Source organism: Macaca nemestrina, chromosome 6, assembly GCF_043159975.1.
Source record: "Macaca nemestrina isolate mMacNem1 chromosome 6, mMacNem.hap1, whole genome shotgun sequence".
In the NCBI taxonomy this organism is placed as follows: domain Eukaryota; kingdom Metazoa; phylum Chordata; class Mammalia; order Primates; family Cercopithecidae; genus Macaca; species Macaca nemestrina.
Window position 1 is genome coordinate 153,962,519 of NC_092130.1, and position 15,684 is coordinate 153,978,202.

The window sequence follows — 15,684 nt, forward strand, 5'->3', positions numbered from 1 at the left end:
AACCACAATCCATTCCTCTACAAAAAGAAAAAAAAATCACAATTTCCCACAAATAGAGAGTGATGGTGATTATTTTCATCATTTTTGGGGGTATGTAGTGTGAGAGAACAAAGGATTAAGCTTCTCTGGCAAGTTTTTGTTGTTGTTGTTGTTGTTGTTTTGTTTTTTGTTTTTTTTTTGAGACAGAGTCTCACTCTGTCGCCCAGGCTGGAGTGCAGTGGTGTGATCTCGGCTCACTGCAACCTCTGACTCCTGGGTTCAAGCAATTCTCCTGCCTCAGCCTCTTGAGTAGCTGGGATTACCAGTGAGCGCCACCACACCTGGCTAATTTTTGTATTTTTAGTAGAGACGGAGTTTCACCATGTTGGCCAGGCTGGTCTGGAATGCCTGACCTTGTGATCCGCCCGCCTCAGCCTCCCAAAGTGCTGTGATTACAGGCTTGAGCCACCGTGCTCGGCCTCTCTGGCAACTTTTTAATTAACTTTTCTAATTTTGAAGCATTATAAAGTTTTCCAGACTTCCTTTCTCAACATTCACTAAGATTGTCTTAACATTTTCCTTTGGATCCTCCTCCTGATTAGGAGTGTGGACTCTCTTGTCTGGCTATCTGGATTCAAATCCTGTGTCTCTCACTTGTCTTACCTCAGCTACCCTGCTGGCATGTAAAACTTAAAATCTCTTATCTAATTGATTGTGAAACACAGACTTTTCGATATTGTAAAAACATCAGCGCAGATTGGCTTATTTAGCATTATTTTTATATTTTCCTAGTGGCCCATAGAGTTATGGTTTACCACATTTGTGAGGGCATTTTAGACATATTCAAGTTTGGTAGTATCTCTGCTACCAAGTTATGAAGATTACATCAGTTAACGCTCTTTCAGTTGTCACCATTTTAGGATGGACATTAAACCATGGATGCTTTTCATTTCATGACGTCCTGTAGAAAAAGATTTCCATTCTCCACTGAAATTTGTTATTTTGCAGAGAATAAATATATAAGGAGTCCTATTTTGAAATATTCAATTAAAAGCTGAAACTTAAATTCATATCACTAATCTCAAAACAGTAAAACAGTTTTCCAGGCCAATTATATTGAAAATGTTTTATCGAGCTTTGATTGGTGGACATATTTATATGATATATGTAAGACTATAAAGTTTGCTGAGAACATAAATAATAAGCCTAAATAACATAAACCTAAACTTTGCATTCATATTCCTTTATAAAGAGTGACACTCGATGCATTTTTAATTTGACATTCTGTAATTCTGCTATCTATAATAATGTTAACAAAACTCTGGAACTACAATAGTTAAGGACTACACCCAGAGCTAAATTTATGTCATCCCTAAAACAAACCTATGAGTGAATTACTATCATTATCATCCTTGTTTCTTAGATGCGGACATCAAAGTTTAGAGAATTTAACTAACTGGCCAGGTGGTCAGAATTCAGACCCAGGCAATTGGATTTATATACTCATATTCTTAATCACCAAATCAATTGTAAAGAATACAGACTTTGAAGTCAGAAAGAATTAGTTTTTGCATTCTCCCTTTCCCAAGTCTGCAGGATAATTTCCTTAAGGCCTGCCCCTGAAGATGATACGGCTAAATTGGTCCTTTGAGAACTAGTGTGAGGATTAAATAAATTAGCATATAAGCCCTTTGACCTTGTATAGACTGCAGCACATTGTAAATGTTTAAAAATATTTCTGACCTTCATTAACATTAAAGTTTTTTTTTTTTTTTTTTTTTTTTTTCTATTGTGTCTTGAATAGGTAGCCAGAAACTAAAATGCTTTTAGGGACACCAGAATATAATATAATATTTGCGTGAACCTACAAAAAGTAGAAAAATCCATGCCCCACTAAAATATATTAAAACTAAAACAAACAGGCAAAAAAAAAAAAAAAAAGGAAATATTGGTCTGTATGGCATTATTTTTTATTCCTGAATAAAATAATAAATGGATTTTTAAAATGTAACTGAATATATGTAAAAAAAGTGTGATGACTGTTTTGAAAGCCCCAGATGAGCAGTAAATAATTGTTTTTCATGTTCTTATAAGTCAAAACTACTGGATTCTTATATCAGGCCTACCATCTATAGTCTAAATAACCTTGGGACATTCTGTAATTTTTTTTCTGGGACTTACACTTCTCATTTACAAAATGAGAGTGTTGTGTTTTAAAAATTATTTTTCCAAATTAATAAATATATAATTTTGACAGCTTACAATTCAATATGATAAAAACTCTCCCTATTTAAAATTAATGTATTTAAGTTAAAAATGCAGAGGAAATGAAAGAAGGTTGTTATCTAAAGATGAAATGTCAAAACAGCTCTTACTTAATTTATAGGTACGTATCAATTTAATTCCCCTGAGTCTGTACCTCTTGGAACTCATCTTGGAAGGATAAAAGCCAATGACCCTGACGTGGGGGAAAATGCAGAGATGGAGTATAGAATTGCTGAAGGAGATGGTGCAGATATGTTCGATGTCATCACTGACAAGGATACACAGGAAGGGATTATAACTGTCAAACAGGTTTCCTTTCACTGTCTTCATTTTTTCATTGAGTGCTTTATAATTCATTTTTGCTTTTCAGTAAAGGGGGAAAAAGCCTGGGATTTATTTTCTCCAATCTTTTACATGCTGTCTATCCTTCAGATAAATGGGAATAGTTGTGATATCACTTCAAACAAGTTAAATGTCTTCATAATTGACACTTAAAACCTCAGTTGCTTATGCTTACACTAGAAAACAGTCAAATTAAAATTAGATAAACTTCAAGGTACTTGTTTGTATTTCTCCATAGAGGAAAAAATAAACATGCAGCCATCATTATTTCATGTACTTTTCAAAATATTTTCATTGTTAAGTGTGATGATCTATTTAAATAAATATAACCTGAAGATGCTCTGTGTTTTCCATTGGTTGCCATGATTTTCAATGCAGTGTGGGAGAACATTCTGAATCTTTACATCTAATAATACAGCTCAATAGTATCATTTCGTATTGTCCTTATTTCACTTTTTATGCATATCTTACCTTCAACAAGCTCTCAAATAATTGAAATAGAAATAAGTTTTATTCTATACTTCTATTTTATATTTTTCTTCTGATTGTTACTATATAACTTTAATAATGATAACACATATTGTATACATCCATTAGATAATACTTCATTTACATGTCACCAAAAAAAATGAAGCATATTACTGAGAATCAAAATCAATGTGTATGCCATTATATTAAGTTAACCCTCTGTGAAGTGTATGGCAAAACACATATTTATAAATTTATTGCGTATACCTATGAAGCAACCATTGAGAAAGTCATTTAAACAGAATTGTTCGTATAATCGCTGGCTATTAAACTTTGAAATCGTCTTCCGTTGTCATATCTTCTGAATTACGCTAATTTCTTTTATTTTATTTAACTTCAGAATTTAGATTTTGAAAATCAAATGCTCTACACTTTAAGAGTGGATGCAAGTAACACCCACCCTGATCCACGATTCTTGCACCTGGGACCTTTCAAAGACACAGCTGTGGTCAAAATATCTGTGGAAGATATAGATGAACCTCCTGTGTTCAGTAAAGTCTCTTACTTGATAGAAGTAGATGAAGATGTAAAGGAGGGCAGTATCATTGGACAGGTTACAGCGTACGACCCAGATGCCAGGAACAATTTAATAAAGTAAGTACTTTGAAAACATTTATTATGTTTTTAGAAATATAATGATCTCACTATTTACAAACTGCGTGAAAAAATGGTTGCACAATGTATAATCAAGCACAGTAATAACACTGAACACTTCCAGACCACAGATTCTTAGCTTGGCTCTCTTTTAAATGCTCTGGGTACAAGGTAGATAGTATTGTAAACGTTTTTTGGAGATGATAAAACTGAGGCTCCAAGTACTTAAGTAACTTGCCCATTGTTTATTAGCAAAGCTGAGTGTAAGAACCAAGCAGTTTAATGCCAGAGTCAATGATTTTAATACCTTTATCCTTACTGTAGTCCTTGTCTCATTATCCCTCTTGGTTAAATAAAAGGTGACGTAAATAATGAACTAAATAAATAAATTAGAAAAAAAGTTTTCCTATAAATTATGATTTTCTTTTGAAAATTGTTACTAAGGCCTAACACATATCAAATCTTTTGAAGAATATCATGTCAATTATATTCTCATAACAGAGTATTGCTGAAGAGATAATGACATTTAAGTCAATAAGAAAGGTAAAGGTATTAATTTGTATAGTATATCTTTCCAAATTTTGAGTAGTTTTCACCATTTTAAGGGCTTTAAATATGTCAGAAACATAAACGAATCTCATATATTGTTCAAAGGGGAATTTAAATGGAGTTGGGGCATATATAGATTAATGCATGGGATGGATAATGATAGGTGGATATGTGGAGGAACATATAGACAGCTGAAGAGATAGACAATACATTAATCTGTTAAATATGCAGCTAATAAATTATCTAAAATTCTACTTTGCTTAAAATTTAGTTAGGGAAAATAAATGGTTAAATTCATTTCATGTTGTCCTTTACACATAGCAAATTAATAATCACAATACTAAATATATAACCATTTAATTTTCATTTTAGGACTATCCAAATATGTTAATTTACAAAGCAAATTGCTGCACTAAATATATTTTAATGATGATTTAATTTGTTGGTGAGATTAAGAACATGTTAACCTTTGTAATTAAGAAACACTCCATAAAATCCAATGTGTAGTTAATGCCTAGAGCTTACATTAGCTTGAAAATTAGGGTTAGTTTTAGGTTTATTACCGTATAATTCACTGAGCATCTGTTTTTAAAAAATAAATTATCAGTATCAAATTATGTATTTGTTATATTGTTTAACATCATTTTGAAACACACCTTCTTGTTATTATTGGGGATTATTTTAGTCTGGCAGGATTTTTACCATAATACATAAAATGCTTAGTTTAAAATGTTCATATTGCTTAAAGTAAAACTCTTGAAATAAAATGAAAAATTAATCTAGCTGTCCAATGATCAATGTATATGCACTAGCATGTTCATATCCAAAGCAATTTATATTTGTGTTTTATTGAAATGGTATATGAGTGCTTGTTGGTGTCTTTTGTTTGAGGGTTTATTAGAAAAGAGTGTAAATTATTTTTACATTTTCTGCAGTAATGAAATGGAAATAAGTATTTATCTATTTTTTTAAAGGACAAGGGGTTAGTCATATCAGTAGCTACAAATGCTCAATAAGTGTCTGTGTTTTATAGTTTTTGTCATGTTTCAAAAAAATCATCAACGTTGTTTGTATCTTTATTTCTCCCTAGTGTCTGTTGCACCATATGTCTATGCTAGAAATCCTACATTCATTTTAGAAGTAATCGATTGTAACTTTTTTCAGTGCAATCACACATTGTCAGAAAACTGTAAACAATGACATTATATCAACTTAGATGATGAGCCATATTATTGCTGGACAATTGAACATTTTTGAGTCTGAATGAGACCAAATCTTCATAATAATCCACATTATCTTTTCTTCATTCATCTAGCATATTTGCTTATTAGGAGTTCAGTAAATGCTGGGCACCTTGCAAGAGGCATGATGCCCCCTCTACGTCACCAAGGCTGTTTATTTTATAAAATAGATTAGCCACTTAGTCACTTTTGCATTATGCTTATAAAAGATACTCTTCTATAGTTTTGTTTTTCTATAATGTTTTGGTCTAAATTTGGGATAATGAAAGTACTGCTTCATAGAATACAGTAGGATATATAATATGCTCTTTAATTTTCTGAAAGAGTTTGCATGGAATTAGAATGTTTTCTTAATGTTTGGTAGGATTTAAAAGTGACAATATTTGGGGCTGTAATTTTGTTTTTTATATGAGTTGTACCTATGTATTTTATTTCTCTAGTAGTTTCAGAATTATTCTGGTTATCTAATTATTCAATGAGTTTTGTTTTTAATTTTTTATCTCTCAGGGAATTTGTAAATCTCATCTAAGTTGTCAAATGTATTAACATAAAGTTGTTCAAAATATTTTCACATTATCCTTTTGATATCTGTAGTGATGAAAGCTATCTTTAATATCGTTAACTTTTCTCTGCTTTATCCTGATCAGTGTGACAAAACTTTTTTGAAATGTATTTATTTTCTCAAAAAAATGTAACTTCTGGTTTTATATTGTTTTACTTATTTTTTTCTTTTTTAAAAAAATTATACATTAAGTTATGTGATACATGTGTTTAACCGGCAGGTTTGTTACATAGATATACATGTGCTAGGGTGGGTTGCTGCACCCATCAATCCCTCCCCTAGGTCCCCCAACCCCCGACAGGCCCTGGTATGTGATGTTCCCCTCCTTGTGTCCATGTGTTCTCATTGTTCAATTCCCATTTATGAGTGAGAACATGTGGTGTTTGGTTTTCTGTTCCTGTGTTAATTTGTTGAGAATGACGGTTTCCAGCTTCATCCATGTCCCTACACAGGACAGTAACTCATTATTTTTATGGCTGTATAGTATTTCATGGTGTATATCCAGTCTATCATTGATGGACATTTGGGTTGGTTCCAAGTCTTTGTTATTGTGAATAGTGGTACAATAAACATACATATGTATGTGTCTTTATAGTAGAATGATTTATAATCTTTTGGGTGTATACCCAGTAGTGGGATTGCTGGGTCAAATGGTATTTCTGGTTCTAGATCCTTGAGGAATTGCCACACTGTCTTCCACAATGGTTGAACTAATTTACGTTCCTACCAAAAGTGTAAAAGTATTCCTATTTCTCCACATACTATCCAGCATCTGTTGCTTCCTCACTTTTTAATGATTGCCATTCTAACTGGTGTGAGATGGTGTCTCATTGTGGTTTTGATTTGCATTTCTCTAATCACCAGTGATAATGAGCTTTTTTTCATACGTTTGTTGACCACATAAATGTCTTCTTTTGAGAAGTGTCTGTTCATATCCTTCACTCACCTTTTCATAAGATTGTTCATTTTTTTCTTGTAAATGTGTTTAAGTTTTTGTAGATTCTGGATATTTACCCTTTGTCAGATAGATAGATTGCAAAAATTTTCTCCCATTCTGTGGTTTGCCTGATCACTCTGATGGTAGTTTCTTTTCCTGTGCAGAATCTCTTTAGTTTAATTAGATCCCATTTATCAATTTTGTCTTTTGTTGTTATTGCTTTTGGTGTTTTAGTCATGAAGTCTTTGCATACGCCTATGTCCTGAATGGTATTGCCTAGGTTTTCTTCTAGGGTTTTTATGGTTTTAGTTCTTACGTTTAGGTCTTTAATCCATCTTGAGTGAATTTTTGTATAAGGTGTAAGGAAAGGATCTGGATTCAGTTTTCCGCATACGGCTAGCCAGTTTTCCCAACACCATTTATTAAATAGGGACTCCTTTCCGCCTTTCTTGTTTTTATCAGGTTTGTCAAAGATCTGATGTCTGTAGATGTGTGGCATTATTGCTGAGGGCTCTGTTCTGTTCCATTGGTCTATATATCTGTTTTGGTGTTAGTACCATGCTGTTTTGGTTACTGAAGCCTTGTAGTATAGTTTGAAGTCAGGTAGCGTGATGCCTCCAGCTTTGTTATTTTTGTTTAGGATTGTCTTTGCTATAAGGGCTCTTTTTTGGTTCCATATGAAATTTAAACTTGTTTTTTCTAATTCTGTGAGGAAGGTCAATGGTAGCTTGATGGGGATAGCATTGAATCTATCAATTACTTTGAGCAGTATGGCCATATTCACGATACTGATTCTTCCTATCCATGAGCATGGAATGTTTTTCCATTTGTTTGTGTCCTCCCTTATTTCCTTGAGCAGTGATTTGTAGTTTTCCTTGAAGAGGTCCTTCACATCCCTTGTAAGCTATATTCCTAGGTATTTTATTCTCTTTGTAGTAATTGTGAATGGGAGTTCACTCATGATTTGGCTCTCTGTTTGTCTGTTATTGTTGTATAGGAATGCTTGTGATTTTTGCACGTTGATTTTGTATCCTCAGACTTTGCTGAAATTGCTTATCAGGTTAAGAAGTTTTGAGGCTGAGATGATGGGGTTTTCTAAATATACAATCATATCATCTGCAAACAGACACAATTTGACTTCCTCTCTTCCTATTTGAATACGCTTTATTCCTTTCTCTTGGCTAATTGCCCTGGCTAGAACTTCCAATACTATGTTGAATGGATAGGAGTAGTGAGAGAGGACATCCTTGTCTTGCGCTGGTTTTCAAAGGGAATGTTTCTAGCTTTTGCCCATTCGGTATGATATTGGCTGTGGATCTGTCATAAATAGCTCTTTTTATTTTGAGATACTTTCCATCCATACCTAGTTTATTGAAAGCCTATAGCATGAAGGGGTGTTGAATTTTATTGAAGACCTTTTCTGCATCTGTTGAGATAATTGTGTGGCTTTTGTCTTTGGTTCTGTTTTTTTTTTTTTTTTTTTTTTTTGAGGCGGAGTCTCGCTCTGTCACCCAGGCTGGAGTGCAGTGGCGCCATCTCGGCCCACTGCAAGCTCCGCCTCCCGGGTTCCCGCCATTCTCCTGCCTCAGCCTCCCGAGTAGCTGGGACTACAGGCGCCGCCACCACGCCCGGCTAATTTTTTTGTATTTTTAGTGGAGACGGGGTTTCATTGTGTTAGCCAGGATGGTCTCGATCTCCTGACCTCGTGATCCGCCCGTCTCGGCCTCCCAAAGTGCTGGGATTACAGGCTTGAGCCACCGCGCCCGGCCTGGTTCTGTTTATGTGATGGCTTACTTTATTGATTGGTACTTATTGAGCCAGCCTTGCATCCCAGGGATGAAGCCAACTTGATCGTGATCGATAAGCTTTTTGATGTGCTGCTGCATTGAGTTTGCCAGTATATTATTGAGGATTTTCACATCAATGTTTATCAGAGTTATTGGCCTGAACTTTTCTTTTTCTTGTTGTGTCTCTGCCATGTTTTGTTGTCAGAAAGATGCTGGCCTCATAAAATGAGTTGGGAGGATTCCCTCTTTTTCTATTGTTTGCAATAGTTTCAGAAGGAATGATACCAGCTCCTCTATGTACCTCTGGTAGAATTGGGCTGTGAATCTGCCTGGTCCTGGGCTTTTTATGGTTGGTAGGTTATTAATTACTGCATGCATTTCAGAATTTGTTATTGGTCTATTCAGGGATTCGCCTTCTTCCTGGTTTAGTCTTTGGAGGGTGTATATGTCCAGGAATTTATCAATCTCTTCTAGATTTCTTAATTTATTTGCATAGAGGTTTTTATAGTATTCTCTAATGGTAGTTTGTATTTTTGTGGGATCACTGGATATATCCCCTTCATCATTTTTTATTGTGTCTATTTGATTTTTCTCTCTTCTTTATTAGTCTGGCAAGTGGTCCATCTATTTTTTAATCTTTTCAAAAACACAGCTCTTCAATTAATTGATTTTTTGAGGGATTTTTTATGTCTGTATCTCCTTCAGCTCTGCTCTGATCTTAGGTATTTCTCGTTTTCTGCTAGCTTTTGAATTTGCTTTCTCTTGCTTCTCTAGTTCTTTTAATTGTGATGGTAGTGTGTCAAGTTTAGCTCTTTCCCACTTTCTCCTGTGGGCATTTAGTGCTATAATTTTCCCTCTAAATACTGCTTTAGCTGTGTTCCAGAGATTCTGTTACATGTGTCTTTGTTCTTATTGGTTTCAAATAACTTATTTATTTCTGCCTTCATTTCATTATTTACCCAGTAGTCTTTCAGGAGCAGGATGTTCAGTTTCTATGTAGTTGTGTGGTTTTGAGTGCGTTTCTTAATCCTGAGTTCTAATTTGATTTCATTGTGTTGTGAGAGACTGTTATGATTTACATTCTTTTGCATTTGCTGAGGAGTGTTTTACTTCCAATTATGCGGTCAATTTTTGAATAAGTGCAATGTGGTACTGAGAACAATCTATACTCTGTAGATTTGGAGTGGAGAATTCTGTAGATGCTTCTTAGATCTGCTTGGTGCAGAGCTGAGTTCAATTCCTGAATATCCTTGTTAAATTTCTGTCTCATTGATCTGTCTAATATTAACAGTGGTGTGTTAATGTCTCCCACTATTATTGTATGGGAATCTAAGTCCCTTTGTAGGTCTCTAAGTACTTGCTTTATAAATCCGGGTGCTCCTGTTTGGGGTGCATATATATTTAGAATAGTTAGCTCTTCTTTTTGCATTTATCCCTTTACCATTATGTAATGCCCTTCTTTGTCTTTTTTGATCTTTGTTGGTTTAAAGTCTGTTTTATCAGAGATTAGGATTGCCACCCCTGCTATTTTTTTTTTTTTTTTTTTTTTGCTTTCCTTTTTCTTGGTAAATATTCCTCCATCCTTTATTTTGAGCTTATGTGTGTCTTCGCATATGAGATGGGTTGCCAGAGTACATCACTCCTATGGGTCTTGACTCTTTATCCAATTTGCCAGTCTGTGTCTTTTAATTGGGGCATTTAGCCCATTTACATTTAAGGTTAGCATTCTTATGTGTGAATTTGATCCTGTCATTATGAAGCTAGCTGGTTATTTTGCCCATTAGTTGGTACAATTTCTTCATAATGCCGATGGCCTTTACAATTTGGTATGTTTTTGCAGTGGCTGGTACTGATTTTTCCTTTTGATATTTAGTTCTTCCTCCTGGAGCTCTTGTAAGGCAGGCCTGGTGGTAACAAAATCTGTTCACATTCGCTTGTTTGTAAAGGATTTTATTTCTCCTTTGTTTATGAAGTTTAGTTTGTCTGGATATGAAATTCTGGGTTGAAAATTCTTTTCTTTAACAATGCTGAATATTGGCCCCTACTCTTTCCTGGCTTGTAGAATTTCTTCAGAGAGCTCTGCTGTTAGTCTGATAGGCTTCCCTTTGTGGGTAACCCTACCTTTTCTCTGGATGTCCTTAACATTTTTTCCTCCATTTCAACCTTGGTGAAGCTGGTGATTATGTGTCTTGGGGTTGCTCTTCTCGAGGGGTATCTTTGTGGTGTTCTGTGTATTTCCTGAATTTGAATGTTGGCCTGTCTTGCTAATTTGGTGAAGTTCTCCTGGATAATATCCTGAAGAGTGTTTTCCAACTTGGTTCTATTCTCCCCGTCACTTTCAGGTACACCAATCAAATATAGGTTTGGTCTTTTCACATAATCCCATGTTTTTTAGAGGCTTTGCTCATTCATTTTCATTCTTTTTTCTCTAATCTTGTCTTCATGCTTTATTTCACTAAGTTCATCTTCAACCTCTAATATCCTTTCTTCCATCTGATCGATTCGGCTATTGATACCTGTGTATGCTTCATGCAGTTCTCATGCTGTGTTTGTCAGTTCCATCAGGTCATTTATGTTCTTCTCTAAACTGGTTATTCTACTTAGCAATTCCTCTAGCCTTTTTTCAAGGTTCTTAGCTAACGTGCATTGGGTTAGAACATGCTTCTTTAACTCAGTGGAGTTTTACCCACCTCCTGAACAATACTTCTGTCAATTAGTCAAATTCATTCTCTGTCCAGTTTTGTTCCCTTGCTGGAGAGGAGTTGTGGTCCTTTGGAAGAGAAGAGGCATTCTGGTTTTTGGAAATTTCAGCCTTTTTGCACTGTTTATTCCTCATCTTCGTGGACGTATCTACCTTTGGTCTTTGATGATGGTCATCAACAGATGGTGTTGTTGTGTGGATGTACTTTTTGTTGATGTTGATTCTATTCCTTTCTGTTAGTCTTTCTTCTATGGTCAGGAGCCTCTGCTATGGGTCTGCTGGAGTTTGCTGGAGGTCCACCACAGATGCTGTTTATCTTGCCTGATTATCACCAGTGGAGGCTGCAGAACAGCAAAGATTGCTTCCTGTTCCTTCATCTGGAAGCTTTGTACCAGAAAGGAACCACCAGATGCCAGCTGGAGCTCTCCTGTATAAGTGTCTGTCGACCCCTGCTGGGAGTTGTCTCCCAGTCAGGAGGCATGGGGGTCAGGGACCCACTTGAAGAGGCAGTCTGTCTCTTATAAGAACGCCATTCTGGGAAATCTGCTGCTCTCTCCTGAGCTGAAAGGCAGGAGCTTTTATGTCTACTGAAGCTGTGCCCATAGCCACCCCTTCCCCCCGGGTGCTCTGTCCCAGGGATATGGGAATTTTACCTATAGGCCCCTGACTGGGGCTGCTGCTTTTTTCCAGAGATGTCTTGCCTAGACAGGAGGAGTCCAGAGAGGGTTTTATACATTCTTAAACAATACTTTTCTGTTTTATTATTTTTTGTTCTTTATTTTTTAGGGATTTCATTTGTTCTCTTCTGTTTTTCGACTTGCAAGCTGAGGTCATTTATTAAAGACTTGGTATTTTTCCAATATGTACATTATAGTAATGTAAATTTCCTTCTAAGTATAGCCATAGGCACTTTTCACAGTATTCTGATATTAGTAAATACACTCCATTTTTAAAATTACTCAGTATTTTTTGGTAAAACATTATCTCTCTAACAGGCACGTAGGTGGGCCATGTATTGTCATCTCATTTAACATTCTATGACTTTACATTGAAGTGTTTAAACCACTTATATTTAATATGATTATTGATACTGTTACATTTAATTATCATTTTGCTGTTTGTTTTCTGATTTTTCCATCTCTTATTTGTTTCTTCTTTCTTACTGTTTGCCTTATTTGGGTTAATACAGTATGTTTTATTCTATCTCATTTCTTTTTTGGCCTGTTATCACTCTTTTTAAGTATTTTTGCTGAACGTAGACTTTTTGATTGGACATTTCTTATCAGTACAGTAAGATTTTGCTGTGTCCTTATATTTGTTTCTATCTTTGTTACATTACTTGTTTCTCACTATGCTTTTAATTTGTCACTAGTTTTGAGCAGTTTAATTATTACATGTCTTACTCTAGTAGGATTTACTTTTTTTTCTCTTGGAGTTAATTGAGCTTCTTCAATTTCTGAGTGTATATGAGTGTACACCTTTTCTTTTTTTTTTTTTTTTTTTTTTTTGAGACGGAGTCTAGCTCTGTTGCCCAGGCTGGAGTGCAGTGGCCGGATCTCAGCTCACTGCAAGCCCCGCCTCCCGGGTTCACGCCATTCTCCTGCCTCAGCCTCCCGAGTAGCTGGGAGTACAGGCACCCGCCACCTCGCCCGGCTAATTTTTTTTGTATTTTAGTAGAGACGGGGTTTCACCTTGTTAGCCAGGATGGTCTCGATCTCCTGAACTCGTGATCCGCCCGTCTCGGCCTCCCAAAGTGCTGGGATTACAGGCTTGAGCCACCGCGCCCGGCCACCTTTTCTTAAATGTAGAAAATTTGTGGTCATTTTCTCTTCAATATGTTTTGCCCAACTCTCTTCTCCTTTAATCACTGCTCACTGGGTCTCTGTTTTTATTGTTTGTTTTTTTTTTTTCATTCTTTTCCTTTTTGTCATTTTGAGTCTATTCAATGACATTTTGGATCTATTCAAAATGGCAAAAAGGAAAAGAAGAAAATAATTTATTCATCTCCATTATGAGAAGAAGTTCACTATTTTTTTTTCTGCAACATCTTATCTGCTTTAATTTTATCCAGAGTATTTTTGAATCTTAGATATGTAGTCTTTTCTAAAAAAAAAAAACCAAAACACTAAACAATAAATATAAAATTTCTAGTAGCAGTAAGAAAATGTATGAAGTTGCTACATAAATTTTGGTATATTTATACAATAGCATGTTATGTAGCCATTAAAATAACATTGAAGCAAACAAATAAGCAAACAAAAATAATGACATGAGAAGATGTTGCCAATATATCACAATATGTAATGTGCACTATGAGATATATGTAAACTGAATAATACCATATTTGTCACAGAAAAAAGTACAGTATTAGAAAAATAATGTAAGAATATACCCTACAATGTTAATAATCTTTCAACTGTGGATGTTCTTCCTTTGAGCTCTTGGTTTTCCAAGTTTTCTGAGGTGTATATTACTTTTGTAATTAAAAAAAAAATGAAGTTTTTAAAAATGAGGTTAGGCAATAAAAGGAAGCAGAAAAATAACTATAGAAGGAGAAAAAAAGAGTTCCTTAACGTGGTATACATATTTTATATATTAAGGCATATATACATATATATATGCCTTCAAGTTCACTAACTTTTTTTCTTCAACATCTTATCTGCTTTAATTTCATCCAGAGTTTTTTTGAATCTTAGATCTGTAGTCTTTTCTTCAAGTGTTCTTTAATATAGTACACATATTATATACATATTATATATATTAAGACATACATATATTTTGTTTGTTTGTTTTGTTTTGTGTTTTGTTTTGTTTTGTTTTGAGACGGAGTCTGGCTGTCTCCCAGGCTGAAGTGCAGTGGCGTGATTTCGGCTCACTGCAAGCTCCGCCTCCCGGGTTCATGCTATTCTTCTGCCTCAGCCTCCCAAGTAGCTGGGACTACAGGCACCTGCCACCATGCCCGGCTAATTTTTTGCACTTTTAGTAGAGACGGGGTTTCACCGTGTTAGCCAGAATGGTATCGATCTCCTGACATCATGATCCGCCGCCTCCGGCTCCCAAAGTGCTGGGATTACAGGCGTGAGCCACCGCACCCGGCCACATATATGCTTTTAAAAATGTGTCTCTCTAGCATGCCGATTAACATTTAAAATATCATATTTAATTATATCAATGGTGTCTTTGGGGGCTATTTTTAATTAATAAATTTTTCTTTACATTCACATCTTTCTTCTTCTTTCCCTGGTTGTAATTTCTGATTGGATTACAGACATTGTGAGTTTTACCATGTGAAGCTAAACAGCTTCATATTTTAATAAATATTACTGAGTTTTGCTCTGATAGAAGATTAGATTTCTTAAAACAGCTTAATTCTTTTGAATCTTGGTTTTGTAGCAAACCTTAATCTAGGACTAATTTTGCCCCATTAATCAAGTAGTATCTTTCTGAGTAGTCTACGAAAAGTCTTGCAAATTATGAGGTTTTCTACTTTGCCTGGTGAAGACTAGCTCCATTCACAGTTCATAATTTTTCTCCCTCTAATCCTTGTGATTAGTTACCTCTGGCATTTCTTGTTTCCTGTGTCCACTCGTATTCTCATAGGTAGTCAGCTGAAAAGCTGAATGAGATTCTCTTTAGATTTCTGTAGCTCTCTCTGTTACTTCTTCCTGCAAACTTTAGCCACATTAATTTCCCTGCTCAACTCAGGGAGATTGGCAAACTCCATCTCTGTCCCCATGTCCTGCATTATGAAAACCCTATTCAGACAGCACAATGGGTAAGTTTTAGGGATTATCTCATTTATTTCCCTTCTCTCAGGGGTGATTGTCTTATTTTCTTACGTCCGGTACTTTAAGAATTATTGTTTAATGCATTTTTTTCTGATTTTTTGTGTTTTAGTAGTATGGTAAATCCAGCACCTGTATACATGTTTGCCAAAAGAGGAATTTAGGGAAAAATATTTTTAAACATATCCCTGCTGACATAATTGTAGTAATTCATTTTAAAGGACATGGATGACCCAAGAAATTCTGTAGCCCATAAGACAACCATGATTCTCTCCTCCATAGATATTCTAGTGTTATTAAACTGCTTTCCACCAAATATTCCATTTTTTTCATACACTTTGTCAATCTGCTATCTCACTTATATATGATTGAATTTGTTATACATATATGTCCATAGATTTTTAAAATTTTATT

The 15,684-nt window shown here is 35.1% G+C and overlaps 1 protein-coding gene across 2 annotated transcripts in view; it reads left to right on the forward strand.

Annotated features, from left to right (window-relative positions):
* Positions 1-15,684, forward strand: part of LOC105472991 (cadherin 9) — a 166,301-nt gene that overhangs the window by 132,868 nt on the left and 17,749 nt on the right. The window contains exons 6-7 of one of the 2 annotated variants that reach the window (XM_071099071.1): positions 2,366-2,553; positions 3,455-3,708. In XM_071099071.1, coding sequence (XP_070955172.1) covers positions 2,366-2,553; positions 3,455-3,708 — 442 coding nt within the window. The remainder of the gene's footprint in view (positions 1-2,365; positions 2,554-3,454; positions 3,709-15,684) is intronic. The other variant, XM_071099072.1, reaches the window with a different exon arrangement.